Genomic DNA, 21,105 nt, shown 5'->3' with positions numbered 1-21,105 from the left:
CATCATGTCTATTTCTTTCCTCCATTTGGTTAAAAAGAGAATTTTTACAAAGAATCATCCCTAAAACTACACTGTGCTCCCTGAACATACTGTTCAACACTGTTCCCTTTTAAAATAAGCTGCAAAACCCTTCACATTTTATCAAGCTTTAAGTAGAGATTATTATAGAAGAGAACATATGTTGCTAGGCTAAGTTGTGGATCCCTTACAGCTCTCTGATTTTGGTTGTTTCTTTGAAAAATGTTTTTTTACTTGACCAGGTAGGTATCCATCAGGATAAAAAGGATAACTTTATGAACTATAAATGGATTAACATTACCATACATCAAAAACATCCCCAAAACAATTAACAGACTACACAGCATCATTGTAGTACACAAACAAATGGCCTCTAAATCATTTTAAGTATATAAAAACAGTAGTCCAAAAACAAAGAAATAGACGCCATCCACAACATTCAGAATAAGGACTGTAATAGTCACTATATAGGTCAGACAGGTAGAAAACTATGCAGCCATGAACACAACTATCAGTCAAAAGACACAAGGAAAACTCCTTAATCTCACTCCATGTGGACAGATTCAATCTTAGCTTCAACTGTGAGCATCCTGGACCAAGGTAAACCCAAAAGCACTGTGAAATTCTTGGAAGTTTCATATTCAGAAAAATCAACCATCAATAGATACATACAGATAAGCAGATTGTGTGCAAACAGATTACACACAATTCTAAGAAGGAAACAGAAAGATCAGAACACATGCTTTCCAGTAGCCAACAGGCAGTTAAGCAGGAATCAATACCAGGCAAATAATCAAGCAGAAAACAACATTGTACTCAAGGAAGTTTCAATGAGAAAATACCAACACTGGCAGAACAAGCAATTGGATGTAAACAGAGAGCAAACCTCTTACTCATTTGTACCCTGATGCAGGTAATGAAGCCTCTGTTAGAAAACAACCAAGCACAGAGAGTACCAAGGACTGGAGATTTTTATTTCCACTACTGTTGTACATGCAGAATGATATATATGAATAAATGGATATATTTCTATGTGAAATCATAAAAAAATCTGATTAAACCCCAACAAAGTATATGATATCAATAGGATATAAATTATATCCTTTTAAAGGTAAGAAATACTGTTGCCAGATGACAGAGCACCTCCAATATTTAGATATCACCAATTCTATTCTAGTCTAGTCACATTGCCAGGAATACAAAAATAATCATGTCACTTAAGCAGACATGAGAAAATAACATATTTTATGATATATCAGATGAATTAGCTGCCCTTCTTTCTATACAAACTAATGTTTTAAAATAACTGTCGCATTACAATAATTTATAACCATTTAGCATTTGGTTATAAATACTATAAATAAGCAAATAGCTGCTGATGAGTACATAATAGCATAGGCCAGTGATGGCGAACCTTTTTTGGCTGCTGTGCCAAAAGCGGGGTAGGACGGGGGTGTGTGTCATGCGCCAGCATGCCACACCCATAATGCTATGTGAGCAAATACCTGATTTTGCTGCGTTTTTTTCACCCTCCCCAGGCTCCAGAGGCTTCCTAGGAGTCTGGGGATGGTGAAAACAGCCCCCTGCCCCCCGGATAACCTCTGGAGGTTTCAGGAGCTTCCTTGAAGCTTCCAGAGGCCGAAAAACGGACCTACAGCAAACCTGGAAGTTCGAGAATGGTGACTTCCGGTTTGCTCGTAGGGTCGCTTTTTGCTCTCTAGAGCCTTCAGGAGGCTTTCCTGAAGGCTCCGGAGAACAAAAAACAGTCCTACAAGCAAATCAGAAGTCTGTTCCTGAACTTCTGGTTTGCCCATAGGGCTGGTTTTTCGCGCTGCGGAGGCTTTAGGGAAGCTTCCAGAGGGCAAAAAAGCCTCAAAAGAAGACCGAAATCAGCTGGCCAGCACGCACATGCACGCTGGCCAGCTGACAGGGCAACGCCTTGTGTGCCCTGACAAATGGCTCTGTGTGCCATCTGTGGCACGCATGCTATATGTTCGCCATGACAGGCATAGGCCATTGGGGCTTCTACAGTCCTGTGAAAAACTGTGATGCCCTCTGGAATAGCAACCCTTGTGCAGTGAGCATGGATGGCTTCATCTTTGTTGGTTTTATGGAAGTCCCTGAAAAGCTCCGCCCACCCCTGGAAAATTACTGAGGTACTGAGATTGTTCCATTGGTGTTTAATAAATCCTGCCCTCTGTTAGCCTTTAATTACAAATTTTAATTTTTTAAATGAATAATAATAATTATTTTACATATTAACTGTTTTATAGTTTTATTGTACACCACTCAAGAGTCGCTTTTTCATGAGATGGGCAGCCATGGAAATTTGATGAGTAAATAAATGTGAGCCTTTTCAGATTTTTTGAATCTTTGGCATAACTTTGTCACTGGATGTTAATGGCTTAAGCTGAACCTTTTGATGGATAAAAAGGAGACCGCTTGCCTACAGGTAGTCCTTGAGATATAACCCAAATAGTGCCTGTTATTGTTGCATATCATGGCAGTTGTTAGGTAAAATTTGTCAATTAGTGAACCCCCTCCCCATCCCTACTCTCCACAATGAAACATTAAATGAACATAAAGGTCATTAAGTGGAAAGCGGGGGGGGTGCCTCTTGGGGAGAGGTGGGTTGCCAATTTTTTACTACCAGTCCGGCACGCTTCCCCACGCATGCGATATTTCTGCATGCACAGAAACGTCAGGGTGGGTGAGCAGAGCCTCCCGCCGCGACCACTACCAGTTCAGCTGATCTGGGCCAAACCGGCAGGAACCCACCTCTGCTTTTTGGTATGAGAGGTGATTGGAAGCCTAGTACTGGCCCAGGCCCCCCTGAGGCCTCTCCCACCCTTAAGATGCCCCATGCTCCATTTCCACTTAACTTCTGAAGAATTTCAATGCTTTCCAAAGTGCTGGAATGCATGGCCACATAGCACAGTTTCAAAACTGCCCATTTTGTCCAGTTCACAAAATGGTGTTCGCATTTGTGTTGCTGCCATGCAGCCCAAGGACTTCATTTTGCTGACTTAACAAGGTCTGCACAGTGCTACAACTTTCGGTCACATTCAGAAACTTCTGCAGCACTGCACTTATTTCTTGAAGGCATCAAAATGAAGCAGTTTGTCTGCAGGCCACCATTTTGTCCCTGCCCACAAGGGACCAGTAAAAAATGGTGGCTGCATTTGGATCACCTCCATGCTGCCCAGGAATACATGTCCTGCCCTCCTTCCATAACTTGAGATCCCTACACTTCAACAACGAAGTGTGGTGTGTGATGGGCATGTGGGGAACAAGCCCAAGCTTTGCAGGGTTCTGGCAGGACAGAATGGGAGAAAGAAGCGGGAGAATGCTGTGATGGGTTGTAAGGGCAAATGACTGCAGGGCTGTTGCAGTCATAATAACTTTGAATTGGGGTTTTGTTTAAGTTCTGGGGGGGTCTGTTGTAACTTTGAACATTCATTAAATGGTCTATCATACCTTGGACTATCTGCACTTAATTTATTTCATAACCAAAATTCATCATCCTTTATATTCAGTTCGAATCTTTACCTAGAGTAATTGCAAACCAAATACAACCTATAATTGGTGATTAAGATTTGAGATTTTTCTTGTCATAAACTATTCATTTCAATCCACTTCCATGGGATTTATACTTGGACTTTGATGCTGCCATTCCAAAATGGTGAATTTGTTCCTTTTAGCTATTGCCTAATATTCTTGCATGCATAATTCAGATCAATGTCTTATAATACGACATTACACTTCACTTGACAGTTTGATACCCTAATATTCTTCTGTAAAATTTTTGTCAAAAAGTAACTTTGTTTCCTTCAATGATAGTAAGTTGTCTAAATTCTGAGATTGCAAAGCATTTCCAAACCACATTTCTGCCACTTCCCTGCTAGACACCACAATGAGTTTTATGTTGAAGAATGCACTATTTTGTTTTACTGAAGCATTAAAAAAAAACTATGTAGCCTAAAAACTTGTATTTTTGACTCATTTGTCCATAGAACATTCCTCCAGATGTTCATAGAACATTCTGTCCATAGAACATATCTCTAAGAAACGAAGCCAAAAAAGCAGAACCAAGGGAGAAGCAGGATGTCAACAATGGGAACAGATTTTAGAAGACAGTGCAACACAGATACTGAGAAGTGATACTTAGAAGAATCTTAGATGATTCTAAACCAACAAAATGTGCATGGAAAATAAACAGGAGAGAGAGATTTTCCCTCAGTAAAACAAATATGAAAGAAACTTGGTGGGATTATATTCATGACTGGCACATAGAGCTGGAAGATTACAATTTATTAAAAAGGAACTGTGATGGCCCCACTGGAAGCCAGTTTGGAAGAGAAAGAAGAGTTGCAACCAGAGCCATCACACGGGTGATTAAGCATGAGTGTCCAGAGAGCTCAGGGGCTGAGGAAGTTGCAGTCCCAGGTCCATCTGGCATGGGGGAGGGAGCAGTCGACCGGTTAGCCACTGCCATTAGCAGAAACAGGGGAGCCCCAGCTGCCAATCGGCTGTCAGATGGCCTACACTAGTAGGGGAAGATCGGTTAGTGTCAATGAGCGGCAAAAGACTGCCTCTAATGAAGAATAGCTGCTACCCAGACTTGATCCACTGGTGCCAAGAGCAAAGTGTAGGGAAACACAGAGGAGGTTGGCAAGGCTACTTGTGAAGAAGCAGTCTTGCCCCTCCTAATGAAAAACACTGGCCTTGGGTTGATTCAATCAGTTATGGGGGAATGTTTGTTTGTCAGAAACAACTGTTTGCTCCTGCAACATATTTTCGTTAACTTTACAGAACGTGGGAACTTTCTTTGTAGACATTGGAGCTTGCTTTGGCTTTGTAAACTTTGGACTTTGTTCTCGTCCTGTGGATTTTGGACCCTACCCTATGAATTTTGGACTTTACTCTTGCTTTATAGATTTCAGATTGGCTCTTGCCTTATGGATTTTAGACTTTATTATTGTCTGGTGGATTTCGGACTTTGCTCTGTAGACTCTGGAGTCTGCTCTTGCTTTGCAGAATTGGGGACCATGCTGTTGTGAATCTTGGACCTTGTCTTTGGTAGTGTGCTCTTGCCATTTTGGGGAGCCTGTCCTCTGGGAAATTGGGGCTAAACTTTACCACGGTAACTGTGGTACAGTAAGGGGACTGTCAGGTTGCTTTGGGGATCTGCTTGATTCATGTATCCTTGTGTAATAAACATACTAGTCTAGCATCTGCTCCTGCTTGCATGACTCAGGTCAGAACAGAAACAGACCCAACAGAAAGGATGAGGATGTTTAATATAAGTAAAAAAATGGATAGTAATTCCAGAATTGGAATATGAACATTTTGAAACTATTTGTGGAAAAAAGGAGATAGAAACAAACATGCCGTCTCCATGGAATTTTATTATATACCATCTGGGTAGATAGAAGGTACACTTGACCATTCTTTCTAATAGTCATGGGAGATTTTAATTACACAGACATCTGTTAGAAATCCAACTGTACTGGAGTGAAAAGTCAATGAATCTTGTCCTCTATTATTGATTTCATTTGTCCAAAAGTAAAAGAAGACAGTATTGGGGTTAAAACTTGGCTAACAGTTAGATAAAGGAGTAAAATTAAAAATGGTCTAGAAAGATTTGAGCTGCATAGTAGAACAAATAAGATTGAATTTAACACAGAGAAATGTCAAGTTCTATTCACTACTGCTCAGTCCCCATTTGGAGTACTGTGTCCAATTCTGGGAACATTTTAAAAGGACAGAGGCAAATTGGAGCCCAGAGGCTGGCTACCAGACAGTGAAAATTCAGGAAATCAAACCCTATAAGGAATGGTTAAAGAATATGGATTTGACTAGCTTACAGAAAATATCACTTGGGGAAGATACAATAATAGTGTTCAAATATCTGAAGGGTAGTTGGAGAACACTGACTTCTGAATTGCTCCAGAGAATGATTTAGATCTACAAGGAAGGCTAAAGCTCAGAAGACATTTTGTGACTGTATAAGCCAGAGAAAAAGACATGACAGAAGTTCTCTTTGGTGAGAGATGTTGAAATGGAAGCTGTATGGTCATCTGCTAGAGATGCTGTACTGTAATGGATCTTGCAATGAACAAAGGGTTTGATTATATAAGGGGACAAAAGGAGAACTCATCAAATTTGCAGAGAACACCAAGCAAGTAGAAGATAAATTCAAGATTCAGAATGATTCTGACAGACTTTAATACTGGGCCTTACATAACAAAGTGCAATTCAGTGTTGAGAAAAGTTATGTAACAAAAACCAAATGCACAGGTATAGAGTAGGTAGTACCTGCTAAATAGTAGTAACTATGAGAAAGACCTACCATATTTTTTGGAATATAAGACGCATCGGAGTATAAGACCCACCAAGGTTTTGAAAAGACAATTTTTTTTAAAAAAAGTTTTGCACCCAAAATGGCCTGTTGGGCCCGTTCCCCCTGCAAAAAAGAGATGAATAGCCTTTAGGGGGCTTGCAGATTGCTCCTGGGGGTGCCCCCCCCCAAAATGAGCAAAAATGGCCTGTTTTTCACAAAAAGGGACCCATTTTTTTTCAAACAAAAGTGCATGCATAGCCTTTAGGAAACTTATAGAGTACTCCTGGGAGCTAAGGAGCAAAATTGAAAAAAAAAACAGTCCATTTTTCACTCATTTCTGCACTCCCCAGCCCCTAGGAACTGTCTGAAAGCCTTCTACAGGCTCTGCACGGCGATTTTGGTGAAGGGGGTGGGGTTTCAGAAGGCAAAAAATGCTGTATTGAGTGTATAAGATGCACCCAGATTTTCAGCCTCTTTTTTGCGGGAAAAGGGTGCGTCTTATATTCCGAAAAATATGGCAGGTATCCTAGGGGACCACCATTTAAGTATGAACCAGCAGTGTACTAGTCTAACCATTCCCTCAAACCCTCATATTCCCCAAGAAGTTAAAGGTGATGCTGCATTAGTAGTCGAGTAATAAAACTTTAATCTTAAGAAACTGAATAGAAACCTGTATATATTATACAACAGCAGTAGGAAGAAAACAGAGCTGCTTAACTCATTGTTTGCATCATTCTTCACGCAAAAAGAAATTATAGCCCAACGTACCCAAAAAAACTACGGTAAAAGGCAAACTAGAGATAAAAATTAAAATAAGCAAGAAAATGGTAAGAGAACACCTATCTGATCTAGACGAATGTAAACCACGAGACCTGATAGATTACATCCCAGACATCTGAAGGAGCTGGCAGATGTTATCTCAGAACCACTGTACCATATCTTTCAACATCCTGGAGCACTGGGGCAGTACCCGAGGATTGGAAAAGGCTGATGTGGTTCCAATGTTCAATAAAGGGGGAAAAACAGACCCAGGAAGCTACAGACTCTTAACACCTGGGAAGATCCTGGAAAAGATAATAAAAAACCCCAGATCTGCGAACAACTAGAGCAAATTAAGTTATAATTAGTAGCCAGCCTGGGTTTGTTAAAAATGGATCATGCCAAACCAATCTTATTTCATTCTTTGATAAAGTCACTAAATTAGAGAAATTCTGTGGACATAGTATAATTAGATTTTAGTAAGGCATTTGACAAAGTAGACCATAATCTACTTTATACATAATATAATTATACAATACATACATACATACATACATACTCATACATACATGACCATCACACAATTGTCAGCAATGTTAGACAGAGTGCAAAGCAAAGAAAAAATAAAAAGGCAAAGAAATTGAACATGAGACGAAATGAAAATCAAACATAGCTAAGACTAGATTACATTAATATACAATTTACTTTCTGTTTATCTCTCTATCTTTCTTTCCTTGTAAACCATTTTCTTCCACTAGTTCTATTCCCTACTTTATATAACTTATGTTTAAATGTTTTACCGCATTTTCATGTTCTTATCAGCTCCACATAATCAGAACTTTTTCAATCTTCCTTTCTATCAACTTCTCATGTATTTGTTTTGCAGTTAATTCTCATTCATTCTTTCTACATAACATTTCAACCTGTTTTTTAATACTTAATCACAACTTTTATTTAATCTTCATTCATTTAATATCCATTCATTCTTGACCCTATATTTTTCTTGTTTTTACTACAAACATATCTTAAAGAACTCATTCCTATTACACTCAGCTATATGTTTTTTTCTAACATACCCAATTCTCACTTTTATGTGACAATGATTGGAAGCATACTTGAATACATGGACATTTTTGTGTCTTTCCACTTTCTTTCTTTCTTTCTTTCTTTCTTTCTTTCTTTCTTTCTTTCTTTCTTTCTTTCTTTCTTTCTTCTTTCTTTCTTTCTTTCTTTCTTTCCAATAAATCATTGAGCACTTTTTACCAATATTGGCATGTTTCCACTTTTGGGCCATCATCTCTCTTTAGTAAATATTTTACCAATTTGCACAAATTAATTTTTTAACATTTCAATATAGATGAACTGGAATATTGTAATTAAGATTAAAAAGAAAATTTGTTTTGGCAGAAAGTAAGAAAAACATGAGTGATCCCCATTGGAACTTTGCTATAGTTTATACATTGTTAACTTGCAACCACTCCTTCTCTTTCCCAATACTTTAGTTTTGATACATTAATTCAATTACTTTGGTTTATGATATTGTTGCACCATGCAATCTATATAACATTCACTGCAAATAATTTTGGTATGCAGACAACATATCATCATCTCCCTACAAAAACACATATCTATATATTTTCCCAACCAGCACACTTCTAATGTCGCCAGAAGCATTATTTATATAAGTATATTAAAAATTCCAATGGGTATCACACATGTTTTTTCTTACTTTCTGCAAAAAAAAATTTCTTTTCAATCTTAATTATAATATTCCAGTTCATCTATACTAAGATGTTAAAAATTAATTTGTGCAAATTGGTAAAAATGTTTTTGACCTCACACTTTCCTGTCACAAAAATAAAATGCTTTACAATTTTGTTTCAAAATATTCCAGAATAGACTTGCTGTTTGAGTTACTTTTCCCACAGAACTAGCAGAATCAAGAAAAACGCTCTCCTGAGAGGATTTTGCTATGTATGCATGCACTGACCTGAAGAAAAGGAGCAATCTATGTTTTACAACTGCAGACAGAATGATATACTCAGAAGGGTTTACACATCTTTCTCGATATAGCCCACTGTCCAGGAGAATAAATCTGTTCTATATAAAGTATATGACCCGTTTATTCCTTCTTCAAGAATAAATGTAACAGACCAACACAGAAGGTACCTCACCTCTCCCCTTTAAACCCTTGTTTTTAGTTTGTTTTAATTTTTGTAATTTTAATACATTTTGTATTTATAATTATTATATGTTATTTCTTATTGATGGTTTGGTTTACACTTTTGCTAGTTTTACTGAGTACATTTATACCAATTAATCTTGCATGAAAACAGGATGGTGATTTAAAAACATTAGGGTAATGGCTCCCACACAGATAAAATGTCTGACCCACAAGCTTTAGAAACTAATTACTCAAAAAATTGAGCTACCAGGGAAAATAAAACTGTCTCCTGAGCCAGAAGTTCTACATAGACCACCAAAAGCTGTTGATCTTATCTAACCTACAGCCATCTAACTGTTTTTTTCTCTTTATTTCAGTTTCAATCAATTTGCCTGTTCAATGGCCCATGGCTTTCAATGCCACCTTTATAGAGTGAACATTCTTTCCATTAGCTACAATCCACATCCTGATGTAGAGACTGAATTTAGTGATTAATTAAATACTGCTCTTGGTTGTTTTTCCAATTATATCCTGGTTTCCTTATAGATACCGTACTTCATTTTTCTGCACATATCTAAAACTGGAAAGTTTTTACATGTGTGCCAGTAAGAACTACTGAAGAAGTGTTAGTGTATATATATGAATGCTTACATTTGGATAGCAACAGGGCTTCATAACATTTCTGTTCAATGAATTCTAGGAACAGTTAAATACTCATCAAATATTTGATGACTTATAGTAATAGGTGGGAACATTATAAATCCTGGAACAATGATGAAATATATTTTACCTACTCTGTTATAATTCTCTGTCAAGATGTATCAAAATATTGGTTAATGGAATATTCAAAAGTTAGCTTCCTAAATTACAGATTATATTTTATTTTGACTTACTTCACTTGTATTACTTTAGCTTGGGATCTGAGAAAGTAGTAATTGATTATTACAGTGTATTACCAAGGCACAGATTGCCATCTCTGGCCTTTCCTCTTCATTATAATGAGCAGCATTTATATTTTTAGGTCACTGAGCACACTACTTCACTTCTACCAAACCTGATTTAATTGAAATAGCTGTCTGTAAATTAGAAAGGAAGCCACAAGACTCTCTCCCAATTAATGTTCTCAAGGGGGGGAAAAGTCTTTTTGGAGACATTAAAGTAAACCACTTGTTGGAGCCAGATTTGAGAACGTAGCAAGCAATTTGAGACTTTGGGAACTAGGTTTTTTTAAACTTCTCAAGGTTTCTCTGCTACCTGCATTTTATCTTTTGCTTTAAATCATACAAACAGTAAATAAAGCACATTAAATTTATAAACTAATTGCAGCTTAACATAGTGTGCTTTTTCAAAGTCAGTTATTTCAGCTACTGCTTAAGTATAAGAGAAGGGATTTCTTGCTCAAATTTTTAATATTTAGCAGACATTTTTACCATACAAACACTGTTGGATGTGACAGGGATCTTGAAGTCGTAGTGGACAATCATTTAAATATGAGCCAGCAGTGTGCTGCAGCTGCCAAAAAAGCCAATACAGTCCTAGGCTACATTAACAGAGGGATAGAATCAGATCACATATAGTATTAATATTGCTTTATAATGCCTTGGTAAGGCCACACTTGGAATATTGCATCCAGTTTTGTTTGCCACAATATAAAAAATATGTTGAGACTCTAGAAAGAAAGCAGAAAAGAACAACAAAGATTATTAGGGGACTGGAGGCTAAAATATGTAAAGAACGGTTGCAGGAATTGGGTATGTCTAGTTTAATGAAAATAAGGATTAGGGGTGACATGATAGCAGTGTTCCAATATCTAAGAAGAGGGAGCCAATGTATTCTCCAAAGCTACCAAAGGCAGGAAAGAACCAATGGATCAAGGAGATAAGCAACTTAGAAGTAAAGAGAAATTTCCTGACAGTTAGAACAAATAATCAGTGGAACAACTTGTCTCCAGAAGTTGTGGATGTTTTTAAGAACAGATTGGACAAGCATTTGTCTGAAATGGTATAGGGCAGTGATGGTGAAACTTTTTTCGCTCGGGTGCCAAAGTGGGGGGAGCGCAGGAGGGTGGTATGTGGGCGTGCCACACCCATAATGCAATGTGCGACCCCCAGCGTGCATGCACACATGACCAGTGCTCCCTCCCATTTTTTGATGCTTTTTTCGCTCTCCCCAGGATCCAGAGGCTTTATAGGAGCCTGAGGAGGGCGAAAACAGCCTCCCCTCCTGGAGGCTTCAGGAACTTCCCTGAAGCCTCTGGAGTGCAAAAAACCGGTCCTACAGGCAAACCGGAAGTTTGGGAATGGACTTCCGGTTTGCTCGTAGGAACGGTTTTAGCCCTCTGGAGCCTTCAGGGGCCTTCTGGAGGCTTCCCTGAAGGGCTCCGGAGGAAGAAAACCGCTCTACGAGAAGCCTCTGGAAGGCCCATGAAGGCTCCAGAGGGGCTAAAACCGGTCATACGAGCAAACTGGAAGTCCATTCCCAAACTTCCGGTTTTCCCATAGGGCCAGTTTTTTGTGCTCCGGAGACTTCAGGGAGGGGCGGGGGAGGCTTTGGAGCCTGGGGAGGGTGGTCAGCTGAAGGGGCAACGCCTTGTGTGTCCTGACAAATGGCTCCGCGTGCCACCTGTGGCATGCGTGCCATAGGATTCACCATCCCGGCTATAGGGCTTCCTGCCTAAGCAGCGGTTGGATTAAAACATCTACAAGGAACTTTATGGGTTTTTTTAATTTATAGAAAGGACTGGAATATCTACAGATGCAAAACCAACTAACATTGTCTCTTCATTATTCAAGTAAAAACAAGGGCCAACAAAGTTCAAAATGAAGATATTTCTTATTTGTAACTACTTCTAAATTTCAGCACTTAATGCAGCTCATATCTGAAAACCTAACTGCATTAATGTACCACAAGCATGTAGATGCACAAATCAGTCAGTAAGGTTGTTTGTTAGAGGTTATGCATAAATATTTCTATTTAGTAGTCTGCAACACAGCCATATGTCATGAGAAAGTAGGAATAGAAATAAACTTGCTGTCTTTGAGGCACTCAGACATATTTACTTCAGCTTGTGTCATGCATCTCAACTTGAAAATATATTTCAAGAGATTGAGGTAATCAACAAAACTAATAAATATGGAAAGTGCCATCCTACAATTTATTCCATATTTTCTGCATGTCTTAAGATGACCTCTACTACCAAATTCATAATCCTATCTGAATAATTTCATAATTATTATTATTATTTTTAGAATGAAGTTGGGGAAGCTTAGCACGTTTGGCTTACTGGAAGGCAAGAAGATTTAATTTCCTTTGCTTTCAGTAAATGATGTCAGCCAATTTGGATGTCTTTATTGAGAGAAGTGGTGATCTCATTTAAATGTGAAGTTGAATATTATTTAATATTACAGAAATTATTTTTTTCAGTACAGCATTACTTTCAGGAGATCAAAAACCTTCACATGCTTTAAATCAACAGTCATTTATCATTTTAATCAAACAGACAAAAGGTAGCTAGTAGAAATTGGACTAGAATACCTCCATAGTCCTGTTGCTATTTTTTTATTCTGTATTCAGAAAAAAAGTTATGAAGTATCATAGTTAGCTTGCTCATTGTTTTACATCATATTTAATTTGTTTCCTTAGATTATATTTAAGGTGAAGTCATTTCACTGAATTTAGATACTACAAAAATGGAAGTAAAACCTTCCAAATTTGCCTTTGTCGTCACCTCTAAGGTAAGAGGGAAAAACATTAGCCAAAGACTTTTGCATTGCTGATATTATATTCAAAAAGATGTATTTCTTTGTGATTTCAATTCTATAGTCTATTCATCATATTCTGTTATAACAGGATCTATTAATATGGTAGATTAAGAAAACATTTTGATTTCCATTTATTTAACAAGAACTTTTAGCTTCTGAAAAAGACACCTTGTTTGGCATGGGGGAGCTTTCATGAAAAAGTACTACGGTATGGACTTAGTTATAACACTAAAAACAAATTGTTGGTCTTAACATTCTTAAAATATCCTATATACTAATTGCAACTCAGCATATATTGCTTTGGAGTCCTTGGTGCTTTCTTGAGTTTGGTGATTTTTCTGGAAATGTTTTATTAGCTGACTATGTAACCTCTTTAGTGTTAGATTGATTTACTCTCTGTTTGTATGTAGTTATTTGCTCTTTCAGGTTTTCTTCATCAGCTGCAATATCACTATCATTACTTTTTTCACTGTTCTCAAAGACCAAAGCCATGTCAATCTATAGTCAGTAGACTTTGAGATTCTGTTTTTACTAGCACAACACTTTGTAATGCAACATTATAGCATCTAACAGGACTCAGCATGTATCAGGACTCTGGGGATTGAAACTGACTAGATATAAGTACTGCTTTACATTATTTATAGCCCTATACAAAATACAGCACACTGAACTTAAGAATTGTTTGCCAATTACAACTACAACTAGCAATAAAAACTGTGATAAGCTAAAGAGACAAATGCCTATGCTTTTTTAAAAGTTTAATATCAAGCCCCATTTTCAAAAATTATACAGTGATTTTAATATCCAACCCTTCTTAGGTGCTCGAAGGAGACTGAAAAATGATGTATAAATAGAAGATAACGACATCATGGAATTACATACTGAACAAATACTGAAGTAAAACATTTATTTTTTTCAACTAAAGGACAAAAATGACATGTTCCAGACACACATGAGTCTGAGACACAGAAATGAGACTACTATAGTAGAAATAATTCACTAAAACATTATCCAACTTAAATGAGATGGAATGAGCTAAATAAATAGAATTACTGATATTGGAATTTAGCCAACAATTTATGCCCGAAGAAATCTCTTCTTGAATGATATAATTGTGCATTCTTATTGAGTATAATAACTACAATGTTACCCTATAATTTTACTTGTTTACATTGTTGTAAACATACAGTTTCTTTCTAATTCCAAACACTAATTTCAGTCTAAATTATTCCATATGCAAGGAATTGTTTATCGTGATTTATGTTTTTATATAGGGACCATTCAAATGTGATCTTGTATATTCTTTTTTCAAGTAAAGTTCTATAAGGAATCTGTATAGCAATGCTTTTTTATGACTAACAAATGGTCTCAGTATGTTTTCTTAAATAGATTTTTCAGACTTTTTAAGGAAGATAAATTTTTAATCATTATGTAATGCCAACTAGAAGCAAAAATAAGATGCATGAAATACATGTAATCATAAATAAATGTATGTATGAATGTATAGGTAGTCCTTGGGTAACAATGGAAACTGGGACCAAGATTGCTGTTGATAAACAATGCGAACATAAAGCGCAATCATACATAATGACAGCAAATATGGGAGTCCTAATTGCTGTCATAATCCAACACTAAATAGATCATTAAATGGGAAGAGACGAGCATCTCAGGCAAGAAGTAGGGGTGTGCAAGCAGGCACTATGGAGTGCAGGTGGGCTGGCAGAAGCCATCGGTGGGTTGGAGGAGGCATGGGAGAACCAACGTAGGGTATGGGTGGGCAGGAGGGATATTACAGAATACAAGATCCTGGACTTCTTAGCAAAAGCAATTTGAAATCTTACTTGCCAGTTTCCCTAATGAGTTTGTTTCTGGGAAGGTGGTAGGGAAGGTCACAAATTCCAATAAATCACATGATCACAGCTTTATGCTATAAATGCAAGACAGCCACCTGAGCATCTGATTATAATCATGTGACTGCTGGGGTTTTGCAACAGCCAGAACTTTGAGAACTGGTCATAAGTCAATTTTTTCAGCCTTTGAATTAACTTTGAGTAGTTACTGAATAAATGGACATAAGCCAACACCATCGGTACTCAATAATTTGTCTTCAGCTTTATATTGAGGGATCTTTTTATTTTAAAAAAAACTGGGTTTGAGAGACACACTACAGCAAAAGTTGATAAACAACTGTGAACTTTCTCTGCTAACTCTAGCAGTGCTCTGGTACCCATAACAACCGTACTATTTACTCACAAAGGAGCAAGTGACTACTTCTCTTTTATGATAACTTCATGGAATCTGAAATAGATTTGTGTTACATTTCTGATGGTATGCACACTCTTGAGAACACATAGATTTAAGGCAGTATCAAGAAACTTAAAAACTGCCATCTTCCACTGATTTAAAGGAGGAAAAAAATATTTAGAAAAGGAAACCTTATAAATGATGAGTAATTTCAGGCTCTAGAATGGCAAGCTTTCATCTTTAAACCCTCCCATTAAATCCTTGGCAATACCGCCAACATACTTACTAGGTCGTAAGACCCTGATCTCCAACAGGTTGGAGGTTCTATCTGCCAATCGAGTCCAGCTGCTATTGTAGTTCTTGCGCCACAGCTCGGCCACACACTGGTATTTGCCTGCTTCTGTGTCACTGGCCCTGCTAATGCTCAAGCGTACATTGTTGCTGGACTCTGCTTTCTCAATTGCTGTTCGGGTTCGGAATCCAACATATCTATCGCCCCATTGAACTCCTCCATCACGAGTAAATGTGACCAAATCATGAAATTCAGTGCTGCCAGCTGGTTGAAAACGCCAAGTCACAGATACTGGCACCCATGAAGGATAGTGTGGCTTGATAATGCATTGTAGGTCAAATGATTCATTATAGGTCACTCCAGGTGTGCGGGAGATGGCTGTAACTGCAAAACCAGCATCTGCAAAAAAAAAAATACAATATTAAAACATCACTTAAAACATTAATAAACCTAAATTAACCTATATATGCAAAGAAACAACTAATTTCCTAACTAAAAATTCACAGAAAATTGCTGCAAGCAGTATTTTTCTCAGTTAACGTATCAAAACGTATCTGGAACACTACACATCCTCTTCATGACTGGTTTTCTTTGTTACCTTCTGGGAGGAGGTTTCACAGTATCTGAAGCAAAACTAGATTCTGTAATAGCTGTATAGTAACAACCTTGTTAACTTCCAAGAATGTTTTTTCCGCTATGTATTCTAAATGATATGTGATTAATGTGTGTGTGTGTGTGTGTGTGTGTGTGTGTGTGTGTAGCATGTGTGTATGTGTGTAGCATGTGTGTGTATGTGTGTGTACATATATAAAAAGGAAATTCCGATTCCCTCTCTCAAAAGAATGAATGAATACACACACACACACACACACACACACTTTTTTGAGAGCAGGAATCAGAATTTCATTTTTTAATGTGTGCCAGTGTGTTCACAGAAAAAAGTGAGATAAGTAAGGGTTATCTTATCTTGTTCTTATATGGTTGCTCCAGAACTGCAAAAGAACTTTTGTACATGTACATCAATCAAGTATCTCAAGGATTCTAATCCTTGAGGGCATCATTATAGCAGAGTTCTAGTCTATGTAATTACAAAAAGAATAGGTCAAATTTTGGCATTAAAGCCTTTTTGGAATATATTTAAGGATTTACAGGCAAAAAAGAGATTAAACGAGGAAGGAAAAACTAACATTTTCCTTCTCCTTGACTATAGTAGACAATCAGAAATAATACTGGACATAGATTTCTGACGCAATTGTTGAAAACTCACATTTAAGAGGCACTTTTTAATACAGAAAAGGCTTAAATTCCTTCACACATTAGTGCCTCAGTGAAGCCAAGAATCAGTTTTATAATGTGAAAGAATTATGCTTCCCTAATCCATTCCTGTAACCCACAGGTTACAGGAATGGATTTTGCTTATCTAATAAACTCTATTTTTACGACCTTGTAATAGACCTCTCAATTAAAAATAAAGTTTAAAGTGGCAATTCCTCTGTTTGCACTTTGTATGGAAACAGAGATTTTGAAATATCTGATTTTTTTTTGTGCTTACTGATTGAATTGTGCTGCTTGCTTTATGCTAGAAAGTACATATTACGCATAGGTCCTCCCTTAAGAACCACAAATGAGGGTGGCAACTTCGTTGCTATGCACAGTGTCAAGTGACTGCACCAGACTTATCGACTGCTGTAGTTAAGCAATTTACCGTTTCTCATTGTGGTCACATGACCATAACTTGCAATATCATGCCAGCTTCCCCATTGACTGTATTGGAAGCCGGTTGTGAAGATTAAAAATGGCTGATCCTTCACAGTTGTAAACTTAATTTTTCAGTGTTGTTATAACTGTTTATGATAACTGAACAAGACAGTCTTCATTCACCCGAAGTAGAGCGAGATATAAAATAAGCATAAACATTTGTTTCTCTCCCAGTTATGAGTTTATAATTTATTGATAAAATAGCATAGTATAGACTTGATAATTACCATGCATAGGAGAAAACTTACATTTTGGAATGATGCTTAATTTGGAGATAACTTTTTGGAATTAAAATTGATAAAATAAATTAATAAATTTTAACCAACTCAGGTTGAGACTATCATTTTGGTAGCTGAATGTGAAGAAAACTTATGTAACCTTTTGCTGAATATGGAAGATGAGAATGCAAAATATGGTCTGATGCTTGGTATTAAAAACAGACAAAACCAACCTAATGTATAGGAGTAAGATAATAGTAGAAATAACAGCTTTTTTTCCTGGTCTCAATAATGCACAGGAATCATGATTTTATATTAGTAAAAGAAATAAAACTTTTTTTTTGAGGCAAAGGTTATACAGATATAAATAAAACAAACGTTTGTACAAAACACTATCAAGTTGTATGTTATTAAAGTCACGTCTTCCAAGACATAACAAATGGTTGAGAAACTCAACTATCAGAAAATCTGGATAAAGAAAAACTGTTTCCTTTAACTTGGTTCTGGAGAAAACTGTTGGAAATACAGCATGGCAGTAATTACTGGACAGCAAGAAAAAAACTCTCAATATTAAGTAAGGTAAAGGCAGAAAATAGACTAGAAACCCCAACAATGTAGCAAAAGCATAATTTTTTTGACCATAGAATGCAGAAGCAAATCTGAAAAAGAACTTGATAGCTGAAAAAGATCGTGACCCGACAAAAGCGTGAACGTCAAAGCGCACCGACAAAACCGCGGCGCTAAAACCGCGATGTCAAAAGCGCGCCGACAACAGCGCGCCGACAGAAGTGCGATTTAAGTTAAGGTTAGGTTTAGGGTTAGGTTTAGGTTTAGGGTTAGTGTTACGTTACAGCGCGCTTCTGCCGGCGCGCTTTTGTCGGCGCGCTTCAGGGCTCATTCGTCGCGCGGTTTTGTCGGCGCAGTTTTGTCGGTGCGGTTTAGTCAAGCGCGCTTTTGTTGTTCGCGCATTTGTGGTGGAACCGAAAAAGATATAAGACAACAGGAAAAAAGACTGGCAGAAATGAGATGCTAGATATTAATGATAACAATGATGACAGGAAAAATGATAACGGAGCATGAGCTTACCTGAAATAAAAGAAAGTTACTGATGAACAATTCTGTTGTCCACCAAGTAATGAAGATTTATAAATAATAGCAACTGAACTAATTTTGGACGGCACAGTAACATTGGAGTCATTCCAATACAAGTGTTTACAAAGAAGCAGGATAAAAAAGGGGGGAAGGTGACTTAAAACTCTTACAATCCCTGTGAGGTTGTGCAAATGCTAGACTGCCCAGCTTCCCAGTTTTTCTATGCCTGTCTAGGAATCAAAAGTTAGCATTGGAGATTAAGGCCAAGGAAAACCAGCACATGGAACAAGGATTCACCATCAGTATCTTCTATTAATTTTCACTTGTCTCTATCATCTGTCCTATCATTACAAGGGAAACATGGGTTGGGAGTTATGACCTTTCACACCTGCAAGTAAGCCTGATCTAGAAATGCAAAATCTCCTAAGAATAGCCAGAGAATCTAACTTAGATTTTTACAAGAAAATATCATTTAAATAATTTTTAAAACACTACTTTTATACAAATGCCATAATCACCAACACATGACAAGGAGAATTCTACTACCACTCAAGAAAGTTCATGACCAACAAACCTGGCCCTATCTGCCACAGAAAATAAGATGGTTAAACATACCAGAATAAATAGACTATTATCTATTTTAAGATAAATTTCCATCTCTTTCCCCATGTACACTAGCAAGCAATTGTGATATATGTGCTTAAAAGAACCATGAGTTATTATAACAGGAGCCGAGGTGGCGCAGTGGTTAGAGTGCAGTACTGCAGCCACTTCAGCTGACTGCTAAGCTGCAGTTCGGCGGTTCAAATCTCACCGGCTCAGGGTTGACTCAGCCTTCCATCCTTCCAAGGTGGGTAAAATGAGGACCCAGACTGTGGGGGCAATATGCTGACTCTGTAAACCGCTTAGAGAGGGCTGAAAGCCCTATGAAGCGGTATATAAGTCTAACTGCTATTGCTATTGCTATTTTGGGAGGCTTCAGAGCTTCTTATCTGAAACAACTATTTTAAGCATTTAAGAGTAATGTATATATTGTTTGGGCATAGAAAGAGAAAAATGAAGGTTTGCCGAGTTATTTTCTCCAGAAGATTAAAACAGATGATGCAAAAATGACAACATGGCATTTTACATTAACAACCTGTACAATTACTAAAGGATTTGGGGACATTTATTGTTTTAACAATAAAATGAAAGATTGTTATATATGTTGCCTTAAACTCCTTAGAGGGAAGGGAGGATTTAAATGCAGTAATAAATAATAGAGTTGAATAATCTTTTCAGTCCATTCTTGGTCTTTAAGGGGCATGCTTGGAGGTTATTAGCCATTCTAGGTAGACCAGATCCAAGAAATCAACTCCACAGGAAGGCTAAAACTGCTTGTATTGAGACTGGCTACAATAACAGAATCTTGCAACTCCAATTATGTTGTATTTCCTTTGTCTACTAATACTTCAGTGAATTAGGGAAATATCTATCTAAGCCACTTCCAAATCTTATTTGGCTTTTGCAGATTTTAAATATGCTTCAGCCCTTTTTGATTAGCACTAACTTCTATTTCTCTACCAATGTCGTTTCTTTATTCAATAATCTGCAAAAGTGGAACGTGCAAGAATGAAAACTAAATTTGATTTCACTGAAATGGTATTAATGTCAAAACAATTATAATCATGGTTAATATTAGTTTTCATATATGCAATCAATTTCCCTTTTAAATTCCCTTATAAAACATTGACAGTCACAATGTAACAGCATATTTGAAACCATCCCAAGGCCGAATATAAAGTTTTGGGGAAATGTTTATTAGGTACCTCTGACTTAAGCTGAGGACCGTTAGGTAATAACTGGTGGCACTTTTATACTCACCTAGTGCAGTGATAGCTACTGCTGAGCCATTATGCCGCTCTCCAATCATCTGCCACTCCCCATCCAGCCTACGTGTCCATTCTGTAATACGACACTCATAATGGCCCTCATCTGCCTTGATGCTGTTAAAGATCTCAAGCGTGAAGGATCCAGGCCGTATCTGCTCCATTTGGATCCCCCCATAGTTACTGCGCTCGATATAAGAAGGACCAGGACGAAGGGTTCCATCCCGGTCAAGTTGTATAATGTCACTGCGACGGTTCTGCTTATCCACAAGTTGCCAAGTGACAGATAATCGGTTTTGGGGTCTAAACCCAGTGCGGACAGTGCAACCAAATCTCAGGCTCTCCCCTTCTAGAAGGTTTGTGGCATTGTTGGATACTTCTATTGAAATATTGGTTTCTGCAGTAAAGGAGAACATATGTGATTACAATCAGGACTATGTGGGATATCCCATACATGCATATTTCTTCCTACAGAAATACAACATGTGACCCAACAATAAGAAGATATATTTGGAAAATTATTTCAAAACTGAGCTACTTGAAAAAAAGATCACTTTAATGTTGTAAGCAGCTTTTGTTTTTTAAACT

General features: G+C 37.4%; 1 protein-coding gene across 3 annotated transcripts in view; it reads right to left on the bottom strand.

Moving 5' to 3' along the window:
• The window catches only part of IGSF3 (immunoglobulin superfamily member 3), a 114,755-nt gene that overhangs the window by 21,788 nt on the left and 71,862 nt on the right, over positions 1-21,105 (bottom strand). For 2 of the 3 annotated variants that reach the window (XM_032219165.1, XM_032219166.1), the window contains exons 6-7: positions 20,513-20,914; positions 15,576-15,980 (exon numbers count right to left, since the gene is read on the bottom strand). In XM_032219165.1, coding sequence (XP_032075056.1) covers positions 15,576-15,980; positions 20,513-20,914 — 807 coding nt within the window. The remainder of the gene's footprint in view (positions 1-15,575; positions 15,981-20,512; positions 20,915-21,105) is intronic. The other variant, XM_032219167.1, reaches the window with a different exon arrangement.

This window comes from Thamnophis elegans, chromosome 6 (genome assembly GCF_009769535.1).
Source record: "Thamnophis elegans isolate rThaEle1 chromosome 6, rThaEle1.pri, whole genome shotgun sequence".
NCBI classification, from domain to species: Eukaryota; Metazoa; Chordata; class Lepidosauria; order Squamata; family Colubridae; genus Thamnophis; species Thamnophis elegans.
The sequence above is the reverse complement of the archived record's forward strand: the minus strand, read 5'-3'. Positions and strand labels throughout refer to the sequence as shown.